The following is a 21,603-nucleotide window of genomic DNA, read 5'->3' as shown; positions in this document are numbered from 1 at the left end:
CATAAAATACCCAGCACTGCGATTCCTTTTTTGTTTACGATCTGCCATAAAACTATGGAATGGCTTCATTTGATTTTGAAATAGATATTACAGCAAAAAACCGTCGTGCAGATAGCACGAAATGACAATGGTAACTAAATGCACTGGAGTTGAAAGGGAACTATATATATAATTATACATACCTACTATATAATAGAAACATGCATTTTCAAATAATTATATAAAACAACTATGCAATGGTATATGTTCAAATACCGAGTGTTGTGTTGTGCTCGATAATGAATGGATATCGAGTTCGTACCTTTCTATTTCGCCACAGACCAATTCCCAATCTGTTTCCAAAAGTCAAAGGAGTTAGCATCCCAAAAGTTTTGATCACAGCTTCTCTGGATCCCAAGATCAGATGGAGTAGATATGGCTGCACATGCCCCAGCACACCCTAAGGTATCAGATGGAAAAGAAAGGGGTAGGAATGTGCGAAAAATTCGCAGAGCATGACTGGGCTAAAGGGTGGGTGGGGCGAAGGGCGTGAGGGTGTGCTTACCCCGCGAGTGCGAGTGGGTGTGATGAAGTAAGAGGTTCGCAAGTGGGGGGCGACATTTTGTGCGGTTTCGCGTGCCACTGGAAAGTTGAACGTGCTCGGCTAATGCTGATGCTGATGCGGATGCCATGGCTCCGGCTGTAGCTTCTGTTCCGACTCCTGCTCCTCCAGCGCATCTGGCACTGCCAAGGCCAAGGGGGGCGGCGTGCGTTGTGGGCATGGGCGTGGCACATGCACTCGCATGCCGCCGCTGAAGATGAAAAACTGCTGCGGATTACGTGGTGGTAAAAACTTTTTGACGCTTGATTTTCATGCTGATTGTAATCCCTGTGTACGAGTATTTTCCAGCCCCGATCATGGACCGGGCCAAATATGTCGGTGGGCGTGGCAATTAAAAGCGCGCTGCAAGCTATTCAAAAACTGAACCGGAATATAATGCCAGCGAGTTCATATCAACTGGACCGCGGGAACATCGGTTTTGAATTGAGGCCCCTGGGGGCCACGCACTCTGGACTTGTACATTGCTGAATGCTGCAGCTGGAAACTAATGAACCTTTCAACTCACTGCAGACAGTGTTGCCAACCATGGATTATGCCAAAAAAAAGAAAATAAACCGATGAAAACAGCGAGGTCCTGCCTTAAAAATATCTGCAATTGTTGTTGATTATTTTTAAGTAGGCCACGAATTACAACAGCATTTTTGGCACTACTTTCGCAGGATTTATGCAGAAATATAAAATGCAGGTTGTTCAACTCTTAAACGTCTTGTAAATACCAATCGATTAAGATTTTTAGTAATTTATATACAAGAAATTGTGTTAAAATAAGTATAAAATAAGTATGATTTTAAAATGGAGCTTAAAAATTGATTCTTTGAGTATTCCGGAATCCGGACTCTAAGATTCTATTATTGAACGAATGAAAAAGTAGTATATTCATAAATATGAAATATTCATAAAATAGCCAAGTGGCATGTTCTGTTGCCCGAAAACATTTCGCATGTGGACAGTAGTGAATTGTGGCAGCATCGGATATTTCGCAGTTAGCGAAGGACTGTGGGGTGCCCGTCCACCAATTTTGCCCACGGCGCTGATTTTCCCGACTGTATGCACTATGTGTGTATTTCCATTCGGACATGACATTTTCACCCGGGGACCCCAGGACCCCAGGACGCCAGGATCCCAGGACCCTGGAACCCTGGAGTATGCGTATTTAACATTTTCGATGCGGATCCTTTGGCCGGCGAAAAAAAGGGGGGAGCGAAACTAATTTATTTCCATTAGTCGGCGACGTCGGCCACGTGAAATATTTCCGCTAATTGGCATTTGGCAGGCCGCGCAGCAAGTAGATCCTGGCGGTCCTCGGATCCCAGGAGCCCGGCAGCCTGGGTGTCTGGGTTCCCGGGTTCCCGGGTTCATGGACTCCGACCCCCACAAAGCATTCCGTAATTAATCATTTTCTGATTTGGCATCGGTGCCTGCACGGCGGCTCTGGCATTTTTCCGACCATTTGGCGACGCCGGCTTCGCATTTTACGCGCCCTTAAAGTTTAATCGAAAAAGTATTTTTGTGGCCAATGAAAATTCCAATAACGAAATGCCAGCCGCAACAAACTTCTTGACTTTTTTATGCCCAGCCGGCGAGCCGGAGAAGTTTTTCCGACCCCCTCACTTCTCACGTGCACCTGTAGCCCAGGTGGACTTTGCTTTTGGCCCTTACTTTTGCCTTGGCTTGATTAGTCTGGAGGGGGCGGGGTCTTGGTAGAGTCCCGGATCCGGGCATTGATGCACCCGGATGAGCCGGATTCGGATGCGAAGCTGGAGCCGCAGTGGGAGAGCACGGAGAATGCCTGCATTTGATGGACATCGTGGCCATGGCCCATCGTCAAATTGTCTGGCTGAACTTTCGCAATGTGTTGCGTTGTGGCCATTCGCAGGAAACAGGAAAACTTTTCCCTCTAATGCGCAATTAAGCTAAAATTCCGGTGGATTCGTGGCAATTCGGGCAGAGGTGGTACATTGTGGATCATCACCTAAACGACAAATCCCCCGGATGCCCCGGTCAAAATACTTAAAATTGGACAGCTGCATGAGATGGGATCAAAGAAGCAATGGAATTTTAATTGAATGGCCAGTGGAACAAGTTGTGGGGCAATAAAATATATTCATCAGTAGTCAGAACTCACAAAGAGTATAATAAAATTGTACCATAATACTTAGGACCCTCGTTTCTAAATGCCCAATAAACAAAGTTAAATTGGTATTCTAATCCCAAGCTAGCCCTAGATTTTCACTATTCCAAAAACTTAAGAAGGCACACATACAATTTCCAATTTACTTTTACCCAGGAATGCTAAGTCACAAATTTCATCAGAACAAACAGAGAGTGATTTCACTTTCCCCCGTCGGTTAGTTTAGCAACTCAAAATCTCTAGCTATGAAAATTGTATCTGTTTGACAAAAGAAAAATAACTAAAAACACCAGCAGAAGTACACTAGTTCACAGGTTTAACCCAGACCCAACCACAAAAGTACACACAGAGCGAATCTAGCTGGGATTATCCGAGCACACACTCCAAATGGGCGCCCAGTTGGCCGGCGAAAAGCGCGCCGAGGGGGGCGGCGCAGGACCAGAAACAGGACCACACCCACCGCAAAAGAGGGATTCCACGACCAAGGGGACGGAAAAGTCGGAGCACGCGGAGAACGCGTTGCCGGGGCAGCCGCAGCAGGAACCGGATGGACCACCGATCCCCAAACAGGCGTATCCACAACCGATGCACGTTTCCAGACGCCTCACAAGATCGCGCAGCGTCACCACAGATATCCAACGAATGTGAGTAGCCCCTGCTGCAAGTCCATCAAAAATATTTGAAAATTTGTAAAAGAGTAGAGGTGAAAATTCGTAATTATCTCGATTTTTCATTTCAGGCCAACGGAGGCCATTTACGCGGAATTCGATCGCCTGATTCAGCAGGTGGAGAACCATCTGGGGCCGTTGGCGATGGAGGCACCGTGCTTGGATGTGGCCGCCCGGCTGCAGAGCTGCCTCCAGGCGCACCGCCAGCGGTCGTGCAACTGCTTTGCGGCGATGGAGGAGTACCGCCACTGCGTGGTGCGGGCCACACAGAATCGCGTGGACGACTTGGCGGACATGGAGCCGCCAATGTTGCCGGTGGTGCCGCCCCAGGTGATGCCGCCACCCGCTGTGCCGCCGCCAAATGCGCGTGGCAACCGCAGGTGGTGGAAGTTTTGGACCTGGTTCCGCTAACGGGATGCAGTTGTCCGAACGAAGCGTTGTCCGTTTCCACGCAGAAAAACACGATGATAGAGAAACGGCTTTATTAATTAAAAATTATAGGACTTGAATCCATTTTGCTAGTTTCCCCGGCTGCAGATGTGACCAACAAGGATGTCTACTTCAAGTGAATTTTGACACAGGGACTGCTCGGAAATTGAACGCGGCAGCGTTTCGTTCAGGTGTAAATACATATTTAAAATACATATTTAAACTTCAATAGGCAAATATTTTGCTGTTATGTCTGTTGTTAATATTCGCATTTAATTGTATTTATAACATGATCATGAAATGTAGGTTTTAGAAAAAGTCTCTCTTCGTCTGCAGTGACAGATTTTAGTTACTAATATTTGTCGTTAATTAATTGAAATTCCAAATGGGCCACACGATGAACAATAACTGTAAATTGCAACTGAAAATTGCACTGTGTGGTTGACAATAAATGACGTAATAAATGTTTCCCAGCCAGCCACCTGTACCTATGTATGTACATATGTTGCAACTCAGACTTCGAGTCAAATTGTAGAGCCAACCGAAAGGCAATTGCAAAATGTAACATTTACCACAAGCTGCACGCGTGTAATTCTATGCTTTCAATTTGTGCCGAGTCAGTGGCTGCTTTTTGTCCATCATAGCGGGCTGTCACTGTGGCCGACAGCAGAGGTGCTCCTGTGCTGTTGCTGCGCTTATGAAATGCAGAGATGGAGATGCCGAGCTCCCGTTGCACATTAGCCTCCAGGGAGGGGAACTCCGCCACCCACTCTCTGTATCTGTATATTCATTCATTTGGATGTCTATATCGTGTGGCCAGCAGTTGGTGGAGGTGGTGGTGGCAGCGGGGGTTGGGGGGCCAGACGAGAATGCAGAATTGCAATTTGCAATAAAAGAAAATCTGCTATGGCGCCGAGCTCCGGTTCCAGCTGGCTAGCTCCTTACATTGTTATCCACCCCTTTCCACCAACCCGATTCTCTTTTCAAGAACCATCTGCCACCTTATGTGTGCCCATGTGGGTGAGTGTGGATGTGTGTGTGTGGCTTCAGGTTGAAAGCCTTTCGGGCAAGGTAAGCAAACATTAGAATTTATTAAATCCAGCTCATGCAGAGCAGCCCCGCCCACTTCTTCGCTCTGCTCGAACGCAGAAAAAAACACCGAGAAGGGGGCGGGGGGTACAAAAAATTATAGCATATAAAACTCACCTTGCCACGGCTACGGCAGCACATTCAACTTTTGGGCCAGGCCAAAACACATACAACGACGTATGCATATATACACTCCAGCGGACACCGGGTTCGCCTGTATTATCTTTCACACACACACACCACACACACACACCCACACACATACACCCGGTACATATTTGCCCTTACATAATCCAACTTTGCTTTTAGCATTTGGCAAAGCAAACAAAATGACAGCGCCAAAAAGGAGTTCGTTCTCACTACACTGGCCCAATGATGACGCACCGATTATAAATATTTGTATACATATATATATATATATATATATATATATATATAAATATCAAAATAAATCTTATATAATATGTGCATATATATTTATATTTATTTCAGTAAGATATCAATGCCGGATAGCTATAATGTGTTATTTGTGAATTAGTATGGTATAATTTTTTTCGGTGTACCGCAAAGGGTTTCGCCGAAAATGTCATGAAAATATTAAGAAGAATCAAGGTATAATGCATTGTATTTTGCTTCACCAAAATCAAAGGAACGGATCTAACCGCATGACTAATCCGCAAAAGGAAAATGCAACTGTAAAATTAGCAGCTAGAAAATGCATTTCCATTTGCTCTTAAACTCTTTATGGTCACATAAAGCTACATATGGTTATTTAAGCAAATATATTTATGTATTAAAGTGGCTTCACAACTACATTTAGACAACGAATCGTTTTTAAAAATTTATGAAAATCCTAAATATTTTCTGAGCATTTCCCCGATTATTTGTTTAAGCAGTTAGCAAGGGGAAAATGCAAAAGAAATGCAAACTGTCGTATTTGAGTTATTCCGTGGGATTTGCCGGGTAAGTTGTTACTTCCCCCGGAAGCAGGCGATTTATTATCGCAACTTAATCTCACAAAAAACACGTCAAACCTGAAAATCCTGCTGCTCGGCAGCCCGGTAGCTTGGTCCCCTCCCCTCTCGCCGCACGCCCATGAAAAGTGCGGGGTCCCCCGAAATTGGGGTGTAGTATACATTTGCTCGCCGCCGTTGGCTTCATAAAAAACCAACTACATGGAGTGCGCATAGCAACAAAAAAACATGCAGGCAAATCACAGTGTACAGCGCACTTCGCCCCCTCCCGTTCTCATTCTATACCTTTCTCTTTTCTTTTTTTTTTTTTTGTGTTAAGGAAGCCCCCCTCGAAAACCCCACCACTGGCAATTTCCATTTAGTTGCCCTTCTGCGGGATTCGAGGAGAGAAAGAAATTGTACACATTATTATTAATATTATTATATTACCAGAATTTAATATTTTAGCTAAATGGTACGTTTAAGCTGCTGAAAATTTGGCGAGCAATATTTTCCTATACCAAATTAATACTTTTTGAATATTTTGATACTAATTTAATTTATTATAACTAAATGTTATTATATAGTGAATTAATATTCTATATTATTGTTATTCCTCTTAGAAACAGAATTTTACTGAATATCTTTTCTTTTAAAAATGGTAATAACTTGCATTTAATTTTCTTCCTGTGCAATTCGTTTAGCCGTGTGTTTTCCGTTTGGCTCTCATTTTTTTTTTGGTAACAGTTTTGCCCACTGCTTTTTTCTATTTTCCTCGTTGTGCCATAAAGATTATTATGAAAGTATTTTGCTAAGCTTTCTGAGTTGAGATGAGATGTGTCGGGTTGGGCAGGGTTTTTGGAGTTTAGGTTAGGGTCCTGGTCCTGCTCTTGCTCCTGCTCCTGCTGCTTTTGGTTATGGTTATGGCTATGGTTCTGACTTTGGTTCTGGTTCTGGTGGTGCCATCTCCGTTGCCCGCGCTATCTGGCTGCGCATCCGTCTCTGTCATGCCATTTGGCTGGCACTCTCGAGGCCTTAAGTGTGCATGCATTATGCCATGTGCAGTTGCAGTGGCAGGAGCCCGGCGCCTCCGCGTGTAATATGCATGCATGGATAATTTATCAGGACACAGCACAGCTTTAAATTTGATTTAAGCCCCGTCGCCGCTGATTGCCATGTTCCTGCCCATGTCCATCTCCATATCCATATCCATGTCCATGTGCATGTCCATATTGCCATCGTTTTGGTTGTGCTGCCTCAAATGCAATTAAATGGCCGTAAAGCAAATCAAGCTCAAATCTCAACTGTGCACTTCACCGAGAAAGTTATGTTAAGGTTAAGTTAAAGATAAACATTCCCATAATTATTTATTTAAGTCTCTTCTATTTTCTTACGCGTAATACATTTAATTTAAAATTTATTTTTGTAGCCTAATTTTTGGTCACAAAAATGAAAGTTCCTATTTGATTGTTTCAGTGTAATTACATGACAAATACTTTTGGCTAATAAAAGCAAACGTTTTCATTTCCAATACATGAATACTGTCAAAACTGTAAGAAAATTGCACTTTCGTATTTGCTGAAAACCTCGAATGTAAAGGCATTTGCTTAGCAAATAAAACTGGCTGTGGTAAAGGGCATTTATAATCGCAAAATAAATGCAGTAGTGCACAGCCATGCCATGAATCATATGGGCTGCTAAGGCGATAAGGCCCCGAAACCCCTTATCAGACACACACACGGCTCCCGAAACTTTCGACCCCAATTTCAGCGACCTTAATCCATCTGTCAGGGGAGCGAACGACCAATTCCTTGTAGCACAGTGTAACAGCCTGGCTTTTTGCCCACGCCCCATACCTTGCTGAATTTTTGATATGCTTGTAGTTTTCGGTGTTCTTACAATGGGCAGGATCCACTGCATCCTCTTCGGTGGGCATATGCAAGGGGGCAGGATATAGTGCAAGGATGATGCCGCCTTAGCGGTACGGGCATATGGAAATCGGATAGAGCAGATATGGCCAAAGTTGTTTGTTTTTATGTTGTCTTCAGCCGCATTGCATAAGTGCATTTGTCTGCCATCTCGACAAGCTCTTGTTTCGCCTGTAGTTCTGCGGAGTATCCTCCTGCAGTTTCTCCAAAAACTCCACGCCGAAAACCAATGCAAACCCAAGCCCAAACTAAAACCCATTCACATACCCTTTTCCGTTTCCGTTTTCTCACACTAGTCCGGGCACTTGTTTTCAACGGAATCAATTTAGCGGAAGAAGTTTCAGCTCCGAGCTCGAAGTTGTTGTCATGTGCAGGCCAACGGAGCAGGGTTGGAGGTCAGGGGTCAGGAGAGGGTTGAGCGTTGAGCGTTGATGGTTGAGGAGGGGCGCTGAGTGGTGTATGGTGTATGGTGTGTGTGTGCGTGTGTGGTGCAATTATGCCAACGACAGCTGCCTGGCAGCCTCGTCGTCGCTCTATTAATCAAAAGTTATACAAAAAGCCAGCGAAATTCGCCACACGACTTGCCCGCCAGCACCGCCCGCCCAGTTTTCCAACGCTTTTCCTGGCTGAGCCACATCTCCCTATTCCCAGCTCGATTTTCTCAACTCCAGCTCCTCTTGCTCCTGCTGCTCCTGGCGCCGGGTTCACTTCCTCATCCTGTGCTCCTTGTTGTTTGCAATTTAACTTTGCTGTGAGCGAAGGCTCTTCATGAGTTGGACCGAGCTTATGTGCGCAAACACATACATAGATACACTGCGGGAAAATGCTACAAACATGATATTGATATGGTATGTATCCCTGGAATGCCTTTCTTTAATTTACTAAAATGGAAATCATCTATTTCTACCATCATATAATGTCCCACTTTTTAATATTATTATCTTAATAATCTACAATTATTTTGATACACACGCCAATGCTTTTTTTCCAGCGCAGCATATCAGTGTGTCTGTGCGGCTTGGTGAGTAAAAACAAGATATAATATTTTATGAAAGCTTTGGCAACCACTGCGCCCCCATTCCGCTGAAGCTGGCCCACAATGGACTGGGACTCATTGGCCATAAATAAATAAGGCAGCCAAACACAATCAAAAACCAATGAAGCAGACCAGCAGCCACAAATGACAGGAGGAGCTGCGAGTGGAACTCCTGGAGGCCGACCATCATCATCTTCGTCGTCCTTCTCGCCCTGCTCGTCCTGCCAGTCGAGTCAGCTTTTTGTCCCTGTTCTTGCACAGCCAGCGGGAGTAGTTGGCCATGATTTAATGCCCTAATCATTTTCGTTTTTCAATCAGTCAGTTTCTATTTGCACGAAACACATATACATACATTCTCTCCGAGATCTTTTATAAACTTTGTAAATTCACTCGTTCTAACTAACCTCATATCGCCATGAGTTCCATCGACTGGGTCGGTGATATGCTTTACTACGTTATGCGCACCTACCTGGGGTTAACCGCACCCAGTTGCAATACACACTTCCTTATCGATGTCCTTGGAAAGGTGAGTAAATGAAAGCTCTTCAATACTTTTTGGTGTGGCAGCAAGTGAAGGACTCAATACAATACCCCAAACTTGCAGATTGAACATTTTATATATTTTATCGAATTTTCCATGATGATAATGAGGCGGCCAAGAAATTTCAAGGCTTTGACTGATAGCCAAGCGAACCGCCTTCAACTCTACAATTGCCTTTCAATGTTACGGACTTGGGCAAAAGTGATATACGCATTGGTATCCGTGGTAATTAAGGGCCTTAAAATATATACATTTACAATATGAACCCAACAATTTTTTACCATTCAAAGCATGCTATGGATTAAAGCATTACAAGAGATCAAGACGCATTACATAAGTATCGCTATAGTGATTTCCGGCATCGTCTTGGCCATCGATATGATCTTCTTGGCAATAAATGGCTTACATGGCAAAAGAACGCTGCGACCCGCGCGGATTCTGTGGATTTCGTTGAGCTGTTGCACTTGGGTGCCGGGGATTCTGAACGAACTGATCATCTATTTGTATAATTAATGAAAGCAATGGCGATGTTAGACTTTATAACTTTCAAAATTCTTCGTCACATGTAGCACTTTCGAAAATATAGGAAATAAAGAGTCACACATCTAGTCCTACATTCTCAATTCTTCACGCGGATGTCTGTCGATTTGACAAAAGTTTTCAGCTTAATTTAATTTGCTGCAGCATTCAACTCGATTTCGCGCGTTTATCGTTAGGCGACAACTTTTTAATTGCCATGCGGCGAAAAGGACACACATTCCCAGGAAGTGTTACTCTTTTGTTGGCGGGTGTAAAAGTTGAATAGGGTGAAAGAGAAGCTTAACTGGGTACAGAAGGAAAATTATACAATTTAAACCCTTCATGTTACTAGAAGGGAAAATAAAGATAGGATTAAACTATGAAGAAGTTTTTCTAACTCTTTTATGACCACAATAATAATAAACAACAACCAATGCAACTATCTGTATCACTTTCCTGATGATTTCAAAACATTTTAAAATTTATTTGCATTAAAATTTGCAAGTATAAATATAATATTGCAAAAGTCCGTCAAAAAGTGACAGGGTAATTAGGGTAATGGTAATTAGGTTTAAAGAACTGTGCTTTTAGCGGTGCGGCCTTTTTTTTTAAATATTGAATTTTTTGTAAAAAAAATAATCGGTATTTTGATCAAAACATTGAAAATAATTACCCAAGTAAGGAATGTCATACCTCGCTGAGTTCGTTGTTTAAATACCAATCGATTTGTATTCAAGCTTGGGAATTCTGGGATTTTTAAGTTTTTCGCAAATTTTGATGATGGTACATGCGAAAATTTGGCCAAAAATTAATTTTACAAAATCTGTTTAAAAGTGCAAGGAGTGGTTAGTATTGGTTATAAGGAGTATAAAATGGTAATTCTTTTTTCTGTGTGACCATTTTTAGTCAAGTTATAGCCAAAAAGCCAAATTGAAAATTGTGTTTTTTGCCAAAAATAGTTTTCCAGTTTTTTTGTGAAAAAAATAATCGGTATTTTGATCAAAACATTGAAAATAATTACCCAAATAAGGAATGTCATACCTCGTTGAGATCGTTGTTTAAATACCAATCGATTTGTATTCAAGTTTGGGAATTCTAGGATTTTTAAAATTTTCGCAAATTTTGATGATGGTACCCCTTACAAAAAATGCGAAAATTTGGCCAAAAATTAATTTTACAAAATCTGTTTAAAAGTACAAGGGGTGGTTAGTATTGGTTATAAGGAGTATAAAATGGTAATTCTTTTTGCTGTGTGACCATTTTTAGTCAAGTTATAGCCAAAAAAGCCAAATTTAAAATTGTGTTTTTTGCCAAAAATAGCTTTCCAGTTTTTTTGTGAAAAAAATATTCGGTATTTTGATCAAAACATTGAAAATTATCACCCAAATAAGGAATGTCATACCTCGTTGAGATCGTTGTTTAAATACCAATCGATTTGTATTCAAGTTTTGGAATTCTAGGATTTTTAAATTTTTCGCAAATTTTGATGATGGTACCCCTTACAAAAAATGCGAAAATTTGGCCAAAAATTAATTTTACAAAATCTGTTTAAAAGTGCAAGGAGTGGTTAGTATTGGTTATAAGGAGTATAAAATGGTAATTCTTTTTGCTGTGTGACCATTTTTAGTCAAGTTATAGCCAAAAAAGCCAAATTGAAAATTGTGTTTTTTGCCAAAAATAGTTTTCCAGTTTTTTAGTGAAAAAAATAATCGGTATTTTGATCAAAACATTGAAAATAATTACCCAAATAAGGAATGTCATACCTCGTTGAGATCGTTGTTTAAATACCAATCGATTTGTATTCAAGTTTGGGAATTCTAGGATTTTTAAAATTTTTGCAAATTTTGATGATGGTACCCTTACAAAAAATGCGAAAATTTGGCCAAAAATTAATTTTACAAAATCTGTTTAAAAGTACAAGGGGTGGTTAGTATTGGTTATAAGGAGTATAAAATGGTAATTCTTTTTGCTGTGTGACCATTTTTAGTCAAGTTATAGCCAAAAAAGCCAAATTGAAAATTGTGTTTTTTGCCAAAAATAGTTTTCCAGTTTTTTTGTGAAAAAAATATTCGGTATTTTGATCAAAACATTGAAAATTATCACCCAAATAAGGAATGTCATACCTCGTTGAGATCGTTGTTTAAATACCAATCGATTTGTATTCAAGTTTGGGAATTCTAGGATTTTTAAAATTTTCGCAAATTTTGATGATGGTACAAAAAATGCGAAAATTTGGCCAAAAATTAATTTTACAAAATCTGTTTAAAAGTGCAAGGAGTGGTTAGTATTGGTTATAAGGAGTATAAAATGGTAATTCTTTTTGCTGTGTGACCATTTTTAGTCAAGTTATAGCCAAAAAAGCCAAATTGAAAATTGTGTTTTTTGCCAAAAATAGTTCCAGTTTTTTTGTGAAAAAAATAATCGGTATTTTGATCAAAACATTGAAAATAATTACCCAAATAAGGAATGTCATACCTCGTTGAGATCGTTGTTTAAATACCAATCGATTTGCATTCAAGTTTGGGAATACTGGGATTTTTAAATTTTTCGCAAATTTTGATGATGGTACCCCTTACAAAAAATGCGAAAATTTGGCCAAAAATTAATTTTACAAAATCTGTTTAAAAGTGAAAGGGGTGGTTAGTATTGGTTATAAGGAGTATAAAATGGTAATTCTTTTTGCTGTCTGACCATTTTTAGTCAAGTTATAGCCAAAAAAGCCAAATTGAAAATTGTGTTTTTGCAAGAAATAATTTTCCAGTTTTTTTGTGAAAAAAATAATCGGCATTTTGATCAAAACATTGAAAATAATTACCCTGAAAGGGAATGTCATACCTCGCTGAGAGTTATAGCCAAAAAAGCCAAATTGAAAATTGTGTTTTTTGCCAAAAATAGTTTTCCAGTTTTTTTGTGAAAAAAATATTCGGTATTTTGATCAAAACATTGAAAATTATCACCCAAATAAGGAATGTCATACCTCGTTGAGATCGTTGTTTAAATACCAATCGATTTGTATTCAAGTTTGGGAATTCTAGGATTTTTAAAATTTTCGCAAATTTTGATGATGGTACAAAAAATGCGAAAATTTGGCCAAAAATTAATTTTACAAAATCTGTTTAAAAGTGCAAGGAGTGGTTAGTATTGGTTATAAGGAGTATAAAATGGTAATTCTTTTTGCTGTGTGACCATTTTTAGTCAAGTTATAGCCAAAAAAGCCAAATTGAAAATTGTGTTTTTTGCCAAAAATAGTTCCAGTTTTTTTGTGAAAAAAATAATCGGTATTTTGATCAAAACATTGAAAATAATTACCCAAATAAGGAATGTCATACCTCGTTGAGATCGTTGTTTAAATACCAATCGATTTGCATTCAAGTTTGGGAATACTGGGATTTTTAAATTTTTCGCAAATTTTGATGATGGTACCCCTTACAAAAAATGCGAAAATTTGGCCAAAAATTAATTTTACAAAATCTGTTTAAAAGTGAAAGGGGTGGTTAGTATTGGTTATAAGGAGTATAAAATGGTAATTCTTTTTGCTGTCTGACCATTTTTAGTCAAGTTATAGCCAAAAAAGCCAAATTGAAAATTGTGTTTTTGCAAGAAATAATTTTCCAGTTTTTTTGTGAAAAAAATAATCGGCATTTTGATCAAAACATTGAAAATAATTACCCTGAAAGGGAATGTCATACCTCGCTGAGATCGTTGTTTAAATACCAATCGATTTGCATTCAAGTTTGGGAATACTGGGATTTTTAAAATTTTCGCAAATTTTGATGATGGTACCCCTTACAAAAAATGCGAAAATTTGGCCAAAAATTAATTTTACAAAATCTGTTTAAAAGTACAAGGGGTGGTTAGTATTGGTTATAAGGAGTATAAAATGGTAATTCTTTTTGCTGTGTGACCATTTTTAGTCAAGTTATAGCCAAAAAAGCCAAATTGAAAATTGTGTTTTTTGCCAAAAATAGCTTTCCAGTTTTTTTGTGAAAAAAATATTCGGTATTTTGATCAAAACATTGAAAATTATCACCCAAATAAGGAATGTCATACCTCGTTGAGATCGTTGTTTAAATACCAATCGATTTGTATTCAAGTTTTGGAATTCTAGGATTTTTAAATTTTTCGCAAATTTTGATGATGGTACCCCTTACAAAAAATGCGAAAATTTGGCCAAAAATTAATTTTACAAAATCTGTTTAAAAGTACAAGGGGTGGTTAGTATTGGTTATAAGGAGTATAAAATGGTAATTCTTTTTGCTGTGTGACCATTTTTAGTCAAGTTATAGCCAAAAAAGCCAAATTGAAAATTGTGTTTTTTGCCAAAAATAGTTTTCCAGTTTTTTTGTGAAAAAAATATTCGGTATTTTGATCAAAACATTGAAAATTATCACCCAAATAAGGAATGTCATACCTCGTTGAGATCGTTGTTTAAATACCAATCGATTTGTATTCAAGTTTGGGAATTCTAGGATTTTTAAAATTTTTGCAAATTTTGATGATGGTACCCTTACAAAAAATGCGAAAATTTGGCCAAAAATTAATTTTACAAAATCTGTTTAAAAGTACAAGGGGTGGTTAGTATTGGTTATAAGGAGTATAAAATGGTAATTCTTTTTGCTGTGTGACCATTTTTAGTCAAGTTATAGCCAAAAAGCCAAATTGAAAATTGTGTTTTTTGCCAAAAATAGTTTTCCAGTTTTTTTGTGAAAAAAATATTCGGTATTTTGATCAAAACATTGAAAATTATCACCCAAATAAGGAATGTCATACCTCGTTGAGATCGTTGTTTAAATACCAATCGATTTGTATTCAAGTTTGGGAATTCTAGGATTTTTAAAATTTTCGCAAATTTTGATGATGGTACAAAAAATGCGAAAATTTGGCCAAAAATTAATTTTACAAAATCTGTTTAAAAGTGCAAGGAGTGGTTAGTATTGGTTATAAGGAGTATAAAATGGTAATTCTTTTTGCTGTGTGACCATTTTTAGTCAAGTTATAGCCAAAAAAGCCAAATTGAAAATTGTGTTTTTTGCCAAAAATAGTGTTCCAGTTTTTTTGTGAAAAAAATAATCGGTATTTTGATCAAAACATTGAAAATAATTACCCAAATAAGGAATGTCATACCTCGTTGAGATCGTTGTTTAAATACCAATCGATTTGCATTCAAGTTTGGGAATACTGGGATTTTTAAATTTTTCGCAAATTTTGATGATGGTACCCCTTACAAAAAATGCGAAAATTTGGCCAAAAATTAATTTTACAAAATCTGTTTAAAAGTGAAAGGGGTGGTTAGTATTGGTTATAAGGAGTATAAAATGGTAATTCTTTTTGCTGTCTGACCATTTTTAGTCAAGTTATAGCCAAAAAAGCCAAATTGAAAATTGTGTTTTTGCAAGAAATAATTTTCCAGTTTTTTTGTGAAAAAAATAATCGGCATTTTGATCAAAACATTGAAAATAATTACCCTAAAAGGGAATGTCATACCTCGCTGAGATCGTTGTTTAAATACCAATCGATTTGCATTCAAGTTTGGGAATACTGGGATTTTTAAATTTTTCGCAAATTTTGATGATGGTACCCCTTACAAAAAATGCGAAAATTTGGCCAAAAATTAATTTTACAAAATCTGTTTAAAAGTGAAAGGGGTGGTTAGTATTGGTTATAAGGAGTATAAAATGGTAATTCTTTTTGCTGTCTGACCATTTTTAGTCAAGTTATAGCCAAAAAAGCCAAATTGAAAATTGTGTTTTTGCAAGAAATAATTTTCCAGTTTTTTTGTGAAAAAAATAATCGGCATTTTGATCAAAACATTGAAAATAATTACCCAAATAAGGAATGTCATACCTCGTTGAGATCGTTGTTTAAATACCAATCGATTTGCATTCAAGTTTGGGAATACTGGGATTTTTAAATTTTTCGCAAATTTTGATGATGGTACCCCTTACAAAAAATGCGAAAATTTGGCCAAAAATTAATTTTACAAAATCTGTTTAAAAGTGCAAAGGGTGGTTAGTATTGGTTATAAGGAGTATAAAATGGTAATTCTTTTTGCTGTGTGACCATTTTTAGTCAAGTTATAGCCAAAAAAGCCAAATTGAAAATTGTGTTTTTGCAAGAAATAATTTTCCAGTTTTTTTGTGAAAAAAATAATCGGTATTTTGATCAAAACATTGAAAATAATTACCCAAATAAGGAATGTCATACCTCGCTGAGATCGTTGTTTAAATACCAATCGGTTTTCATTAAAGTTTGGGAATTCTGGGATTTTTAAATTTTTCGCAAATTTTGATGATGCGAAAACTTTAAAAAAAATGCGAAAATTTGGCCAAAAATTAATTTTACAAAATCTGTTTAAAAGTGCAAGGGGTGGTTAGTATTGGTTATAAGGAGTATAAAATGGTAATTCTTTTTGCTGTGTGACCATTTTTAGTCAAGTTATAGCCAAAAAAGCCAAATTGAAAATTGAGTTTTTTGCCAAAAATAGTTTTCCAGTTTTTTGTGAAAAAAATAATCGGTATTTTGATCAAAACATTGAAAATAATTACCCAAATAAGCAATGTCATACCTCGCTGAGTTCGTTGTTTAAATACCAATCGATTTGCATTCAAGTTTGGGAATTCTGGGATTTTTAAATTTTTCGCAAATTTTGATGATGCGAAAACTTTAAAAAAAATGCGAAAATTTGGCCAAAAATTAATTTTACAAAATCTGTTTAAAAGTGAAAGGGATGGTTAGTATTGGTTATAAGGAGTATAAAATGGTAATTCTTTTTGCTGTGTGACCATTTTAGTCAAGTTATAGCCAAAAAAGCCAAATTGAAAATTGTGTTTTTTGCCAAAAATAGTTTTCCAGTTTTTTTGTGAAAAAAATAATCGGTATTTTGATCAAAACATTGAAAATAATTACCCAAATAAGGAATGTCATACCTCGTTGAGATCGTTGTTTAAATACCAATCGATTTGTATTCAAGTTTGGGAATTCTGTGATTTTTAAATTTTTCGCAAATTGTGATGATGGTACCCCTTACAAAAAATGCGAAAATTTGGCCAAAAATTAATTTTACAAAATCTGTTTAAAAGTGCAAGGGGTGGTTAGTATTGGTTATAAGGAGTATAAAATGGTAATTCTTTTTGCTGTGTGACCATTTTTAGTCAAGTTATAGCCAAAAAAGCCAAATTGAAAATTGTGTTTTTTGCCAAAAATAGTTTTCCAGTTTTTTTGTGAAAAAAATAATCGGTATTTTGATCAAAACATTGAAAATAATTACCCAAATAAGGAATGTCATACCTCGCTGAGTTCGTTGTTTAAATACCAATCGATTTGCATTCAAGTTTGGGAATTCTGTGATTTTTAAATTTTTCGCAAATTGTTATGATGGTACCCCTTACCAAAAATTCGAAAATTTGGCCAAAAATAAATTTTACAAAATCTGTTTAAAAGTGTAATTGGTGGTTAGTATTGGTTGTGAGGAGTATAAAATGGTAATTCTTTTTGCTGTGTGACCATTTTAGTCAAGTTATAGCCAAAAAAGCCAAATTGAAAATTGTGTTTTTTGCCAAAAATAGTTTTCCAGTTTTTTTGTGAAAAAAATAATCGGTATTTTGATCAAAACATTGAAAATAATTACCCAAATAAGGAATGTCATACCTCGCTGAGTTCGTTGTTTAAATACCAATCGATTTGCATTCAAGTTTGGGAATTCTGGGATTTTTAAATTTTTCGCAAATTTTGATGATGCGAAAACTTTAAAAAAAATGCGAAAATTTGGCCAAAAATTAATTTTACAAAATCTGTTTAAAAGTGCAAGTGGTGGTTAGTATTGGTTATAAGGAGTATAAAATGGTAATTCTTTTTGCTGTGTGACCATTTTTAGTCAAGTTATAGCCAAAAAAGCCAAATTGAAAATTGAGTTTTTTGCCAAAAATAGTTTTCCAGTTTTTTGTGAAAAAAATAATCGGTATTTTGATCAAAACATTGAAAATAATTACCCAAATAAGCAATGTCATACCTCGCTGAGTTCGTTGTTTAAATACCAATCGATTTGCATTCAAGTTTGGGAATTCTGTGATTTTTAAATTTTTCGCAAATTGTGATGATGGTACCCCTTACAAAAAATGCGAAAATTTGGCCAAAAATAAATTTTACAAAATCCGTTTAAAAGTGTAATTGGTGGTTAGTATTGGTTGTGAGGAGTATAAAATGGTAATTCTTTTTGCTGTGTGACCATTTTTAGTCAAGTTATAGCCAAAAAAGCCAAATTGAAAATTGAGTTTTTTGCCAAAAATAGTTTTCCAGTTTTTTGTGAAAAAAATAATCGGTATTTTGATCAAAACATTGAAAATAATTACCCAAATAAGCAATGTCATACCTCGTTGAGTTCGTTGTTTAAATCCCAATCGATTTGCATTCAAGTTTGGGAATTCTGGGATTTTTAAATTTTTCGCAAATTTTGATGATGCGAAAACTTTAAAAAAAATGCGAAAATTTGGCCAAAAATTAATTTTACAAAATCTGTTTAAAAGTGCAAGGGGTGGTTAGTATTGGTTATAAGGAGTATAAAATGGTAATTCTTTTTGCTGTGTGACCATTTTTAGTCAAGTTATAGCCAAAAAAGCCAAATTGAAAATTGAGTTTTTTGCCAAAAATAGTTTTCCAGTTTTTTGTGAAAAAAATAATCGGTATTTTGATCAAAACATTGAAAATAATTACCCAAATAAGCAATGTCATACCTCGCTGAGTTCGTTGTTTAAATACCAATCGATTTGCATTCAAGTTTGGGAATTCTGGGATTTTTAAATTTTTCGCAAATTTTGATGATGCGAAAACTTTAAAAAAATGCGAAAATTTGGCCAAAAATTAATTTTACAAAATCTGTTTAAAAGTGCAAGGGGTGGTTAGTATTGGTTATAAGGAGTATAAAATGGTAATTCTTTTTGCTGTGTGACCAGCAAAACTGAAAACTAGTTTTCCAGTTTTTTTGTGAAAAAAATAATCGGTATTTTGATCAAAACATTGAAAATAATTACCCAAATAAGGAATGTCATACCTCGTTGAGATCGTTGTTTAAATACCAATCGATTTGTATTCAAGTTTGGGAATTCTGTGATTTTTCAATTTTTCGCAAATTTTGATGATGGTACCTCTTACAAAAAATGCGAAAATTTGGCCAAAAATTAATTTTACAAAATCTGTTTAAAAGTGCAAAGGGTGGTTAGTATTGGTTATAAGGAGTATAAAATGGTAATTATTTTTGCTGTGTGACCATTTTTAGTCAAGTTATAGCCAAAAAAGCCAAATTGAAAATTGTGTATTTTGCCAAAAATAGTTTTCCAGTTTTTTTGTGAAAAAAATAATCGGCATTTTGATCAAAACATGGAAAATAATTACCCTAAAAAGGAATGTCATACCTCGCTGAGATCGTTGTTTAAATACCAATCGATTTGCATTCAAGTTTGACATTCCTAAAAAGGAATGTCATACCTCGCTGAGATCGTTGTTTAAATACCAATCGATTTGCATTCAAGTTTGGGAATTCTGTGATTTTTAAATTTTTCGCAAATTGTGATGATGGTACCCCTTACAAAAAATGCGAAAATTTGGCCAAAAATTAATTTTACAAAATCTGTTTAAAAGTGAAAGGGGTGGTTAGTATTGGTTATAAGGAGTATAAAATGGTAATTCTTTTTGCTGTGTGACCAGCAAAACTGAAAACTAGTTTTCCAGTTTTTTTGTGAAAAAAATAATCGGTATTTTGATCAAAACATTGAAAATAATTACCCAAATAAGGAATGTCATACCTCGTTGAGATCGTTGTTTAAATACCAATCGATTTGTATTCAAGTTTGGGAATTCTGTGATTTTTAAATTTTTCGCAAATTGTGATGATGGTACCCTTACAAAAAATGCGAAAATTTGGCCAAAAATAAATTTTACAAAATCCGTTTAAAAGTGTAATTGGTGGTTAGTATTGGTTGTGAGGAGTATAAAATGGTAATTCTTTTTGCTATGTGACCATTTTTAGTCAAGTTATAGCCAAAAAAGCCAAATTGAAAATTGAGTTTTTTGCCAAAAATAGTTTTCCAGTTTTTTGTGAAAAAAATAATCGGTATTTTGATCAAAACATTGAAAATAATTACCCAAATAAGAATGTCATACCTCGTTGAGTTCGTTGTTTAAATCCCAATCGATTTGCATTCAATTCTGGGATTTTTAAATTTTTCGCAAATTTTGATGATGGAACTTTAAAAAAATGCGAAAATTTGGCCAAAAATTAATTTTACAAAATCTGTTTAAAAGTGCAAGGGTGGTTAGTATTGGTTATAAGGAGTATAAAATGGTAATTCTTTTTGCTGTGTGACCATTTTTAGTCAAGTTATAGCCAAAAAAGCCAAATTGAAAATTGGTTTTTTGCCAAAAATAGTTTTCCAGTTTTTTGTGAAAAAAATAATCGGTATTTTGATCAAAACATTGAAAATAATTACCCAAATAAGAATGTCATACCTCGTTGAGTTCGTTGTTTAAATACCAATCGATTTGTATTCAAGTTTGGGAATTCTGGATTTTTAAATTTTTGCAAATTTTGATGATGGTACCTTTAAAAAAATGCGAAAATTTGGCCAAAAATTAATTTTACAAAATCTGTTTAAAAGTGCAAGGGGTGGTTAGTATTGGTTATAAGGAGTATAAAATGGTAATTCTTTTTGCTGTGTGACCTTAGTCAATATAGCAAAACAATTGAATTGTGTTTTTGAAAATAGTTTTCCAGTTTTTTTGTGAAAAAAATAATCGGTATTTTGATCAAAACATTGAAAATAATTACCCAAATAAGGAATGTCATACCTCGTTGAGATCGTTGTTTAAATACCAATCGATTTGTATTCAAGTTTGGGAATTCTGTGATTTTTCAATTTTTCGCAAATTTTGATGATGGTACCCTTACAAAAAATGCGAAAATTTGGCCAAAAATTAATTTTACAAAATCTGTTTAAAAGTGCAAGGGTGGTTAGTATTGGTTATAAGGAGTATAAAATGGTAATTATTTTTGCTGTGTGACCATTTTTAGTCAAGTTATAGCCAAAAAAGCCAAATTGAAAATTGTGTTTTTGCCAAAAATAGTTTTCCAGTTTTTTTGTGAAAAAAATAATCGGTATTTTGATCAAAACATTGAAAATAATTACCCAAATAAGGAATGTCATACCTCGTTGAGATCGTTGTTTAAATACCAATCGATTTGTATTCAAGTTTGGGAATTCTAGGATTTTTAAAATTTTTGCAAATTTTGATGATGGTACCTCTTACAAAAAATGCGAAAATTTGGCCAAAAATTAATTTTACAAAATCTGTTTAAAAGTACAAGGGGTGGTTAGTATTGGTTATAAGGAGTATAAAATGGTAATTCTTTTTGCTGTGTGACCAGCAAAACTGAAAACTAGTTTTCCAGTTTTTTTGTGAAAAAAATAATCGGTATTTTGATCAAAACATTGAAAATAATTACCCAAATAAGGAATGTCATACCTCGTTGAGATCGTTGTTTAAATACCAATCGATTTGTATTCAAGTTTGGGAATTCTGTGATTTTTAAATTTTTCGCAAATTGTGATGATGGTACCCCTTACAAAAAATGCGAAAATTTGGCCAAAAATTAATTTTACAAAATCTGTTTAAAAGTGAAAGGGTGGTTAGTATTGGTTATAAGGAGTATAAAATGG

The 21,603-nt window shown here is 36.1% G+C and overlaps 2 protein-coding genes across 3 annotated transcripts; both read left to right on the top strand.

Moving 5' to 3' along the window:
• Positions 1-2,906: 2,906 nt before the first annotated feature.
• LOC6620376 lies at positions 2,907-4,038 on the top strand. The gene is made up of 2 exons (XM_002044522.2): positions 2,907-3,376; positions 3,472-4,038. Exons 1-2 carry the CDS (start codon positions 3,120-3,122, stop codon positions 3,809-3,811), a joined length of 597 nt encoding a protein of 198 aa, XP_002044558.1. The 5' UTR covers positions 2,907-3,119; the 3' UTR covers positions 3,812-4,038.
• A 5,094-nt stretch (positions 4,039-9,132) lies between these two features.
• Positions 9,133-9,984, top strand: LOC116802157. Of its 2 annotated transcripts, none has more exons than XM_032725513.1 (3): positions 9,133-9,361; positions 9,440-9,611; positions 9,684-9,984. In XM_032725513.1, exons 1-3 carry the CDS (start codon positions 9,251-9,253, stop codon positions 9,887-9,889), a joined length of 489 nt encoding a protein of 162 aa, XP_032581404.1. In that variant the 5' UTR covers positions 9,133-9,250; the 3' UTR covers positions 9,890-9,984. The 2 variants fall into 2 exon arrangements, with proteins under 2 accessions (XP_032581404.1, XP_032581403.1); XM_032725512.1 differs by having other exon boundaries at positions 9,135-9,361; positions 9,440-9,601; positions 9,667-9,772.
• Positions 9,985-21,603: the final 11,619 nt, after the last annotated feature.

This window comes from Drosophila sechellia, chromosome X (genome assembly GCF_004382195.2).
Source record: "Drosophila sechellia strain sech25 chromosome X, ASM438219v1, whole genome shotgun sequence".
In the NCBI taxonomy this organism is placed as follows: domain Eukaryota; kingdom Metazoa; phylum Arthropoda; class Insecta; order Diptera; family Drosophilidae; genus Drosophila; species Drosophila sechellia.
The sequence above is the reverse complement of the archived record's forward strand: the minus strand, read 5'-3'. Positions and strand labels throughout refer to the sequence as shown.

What these genes read in the sequence shown, in the direction of transcription:
- LOC116802157 (XM_032725513.1), top strand. Translation starts at nt 9,251, where the DNA reads ATGAGTTCCATCGACTGGGTCGGTGATATGCTTTACTACGTTATGCGC. An exon ending in TTATCGATGTCCTTGGAAAG is followed by an intron (nt 9,362 to 9,439) that starts GTGAGTAAATGA and finishes CCAAACTTGCAG; the next exon opens with ATTGAACATTTTATATATTT. An exon ending in GGTATCCGTGGTAATTAAGG is followed by an intron (nt 9,612 to 9,683) that starts GCCTTAAAATAT and finishes TATGGATTAAAG; the next exon opens with CATTACAAGAGATCAAGACG.
- LOC6620376 (XM_002044522.2), top strand. Translation starts at nt 3,120, where the DNA reads ATGGGCGCCCAGTTGGCCGGCGAAAAGCGCGCCGAGGGGGGCGGCGCA. An exon ending in ACCACAGATATCCAACGAAT is followed by an intron (nt 3,377 to 3,471) that starts GTGAGTAGCCCC and finishes TTTTCATTTCAG; the next exon opens with GCCAACGGAGGCCATTTACG.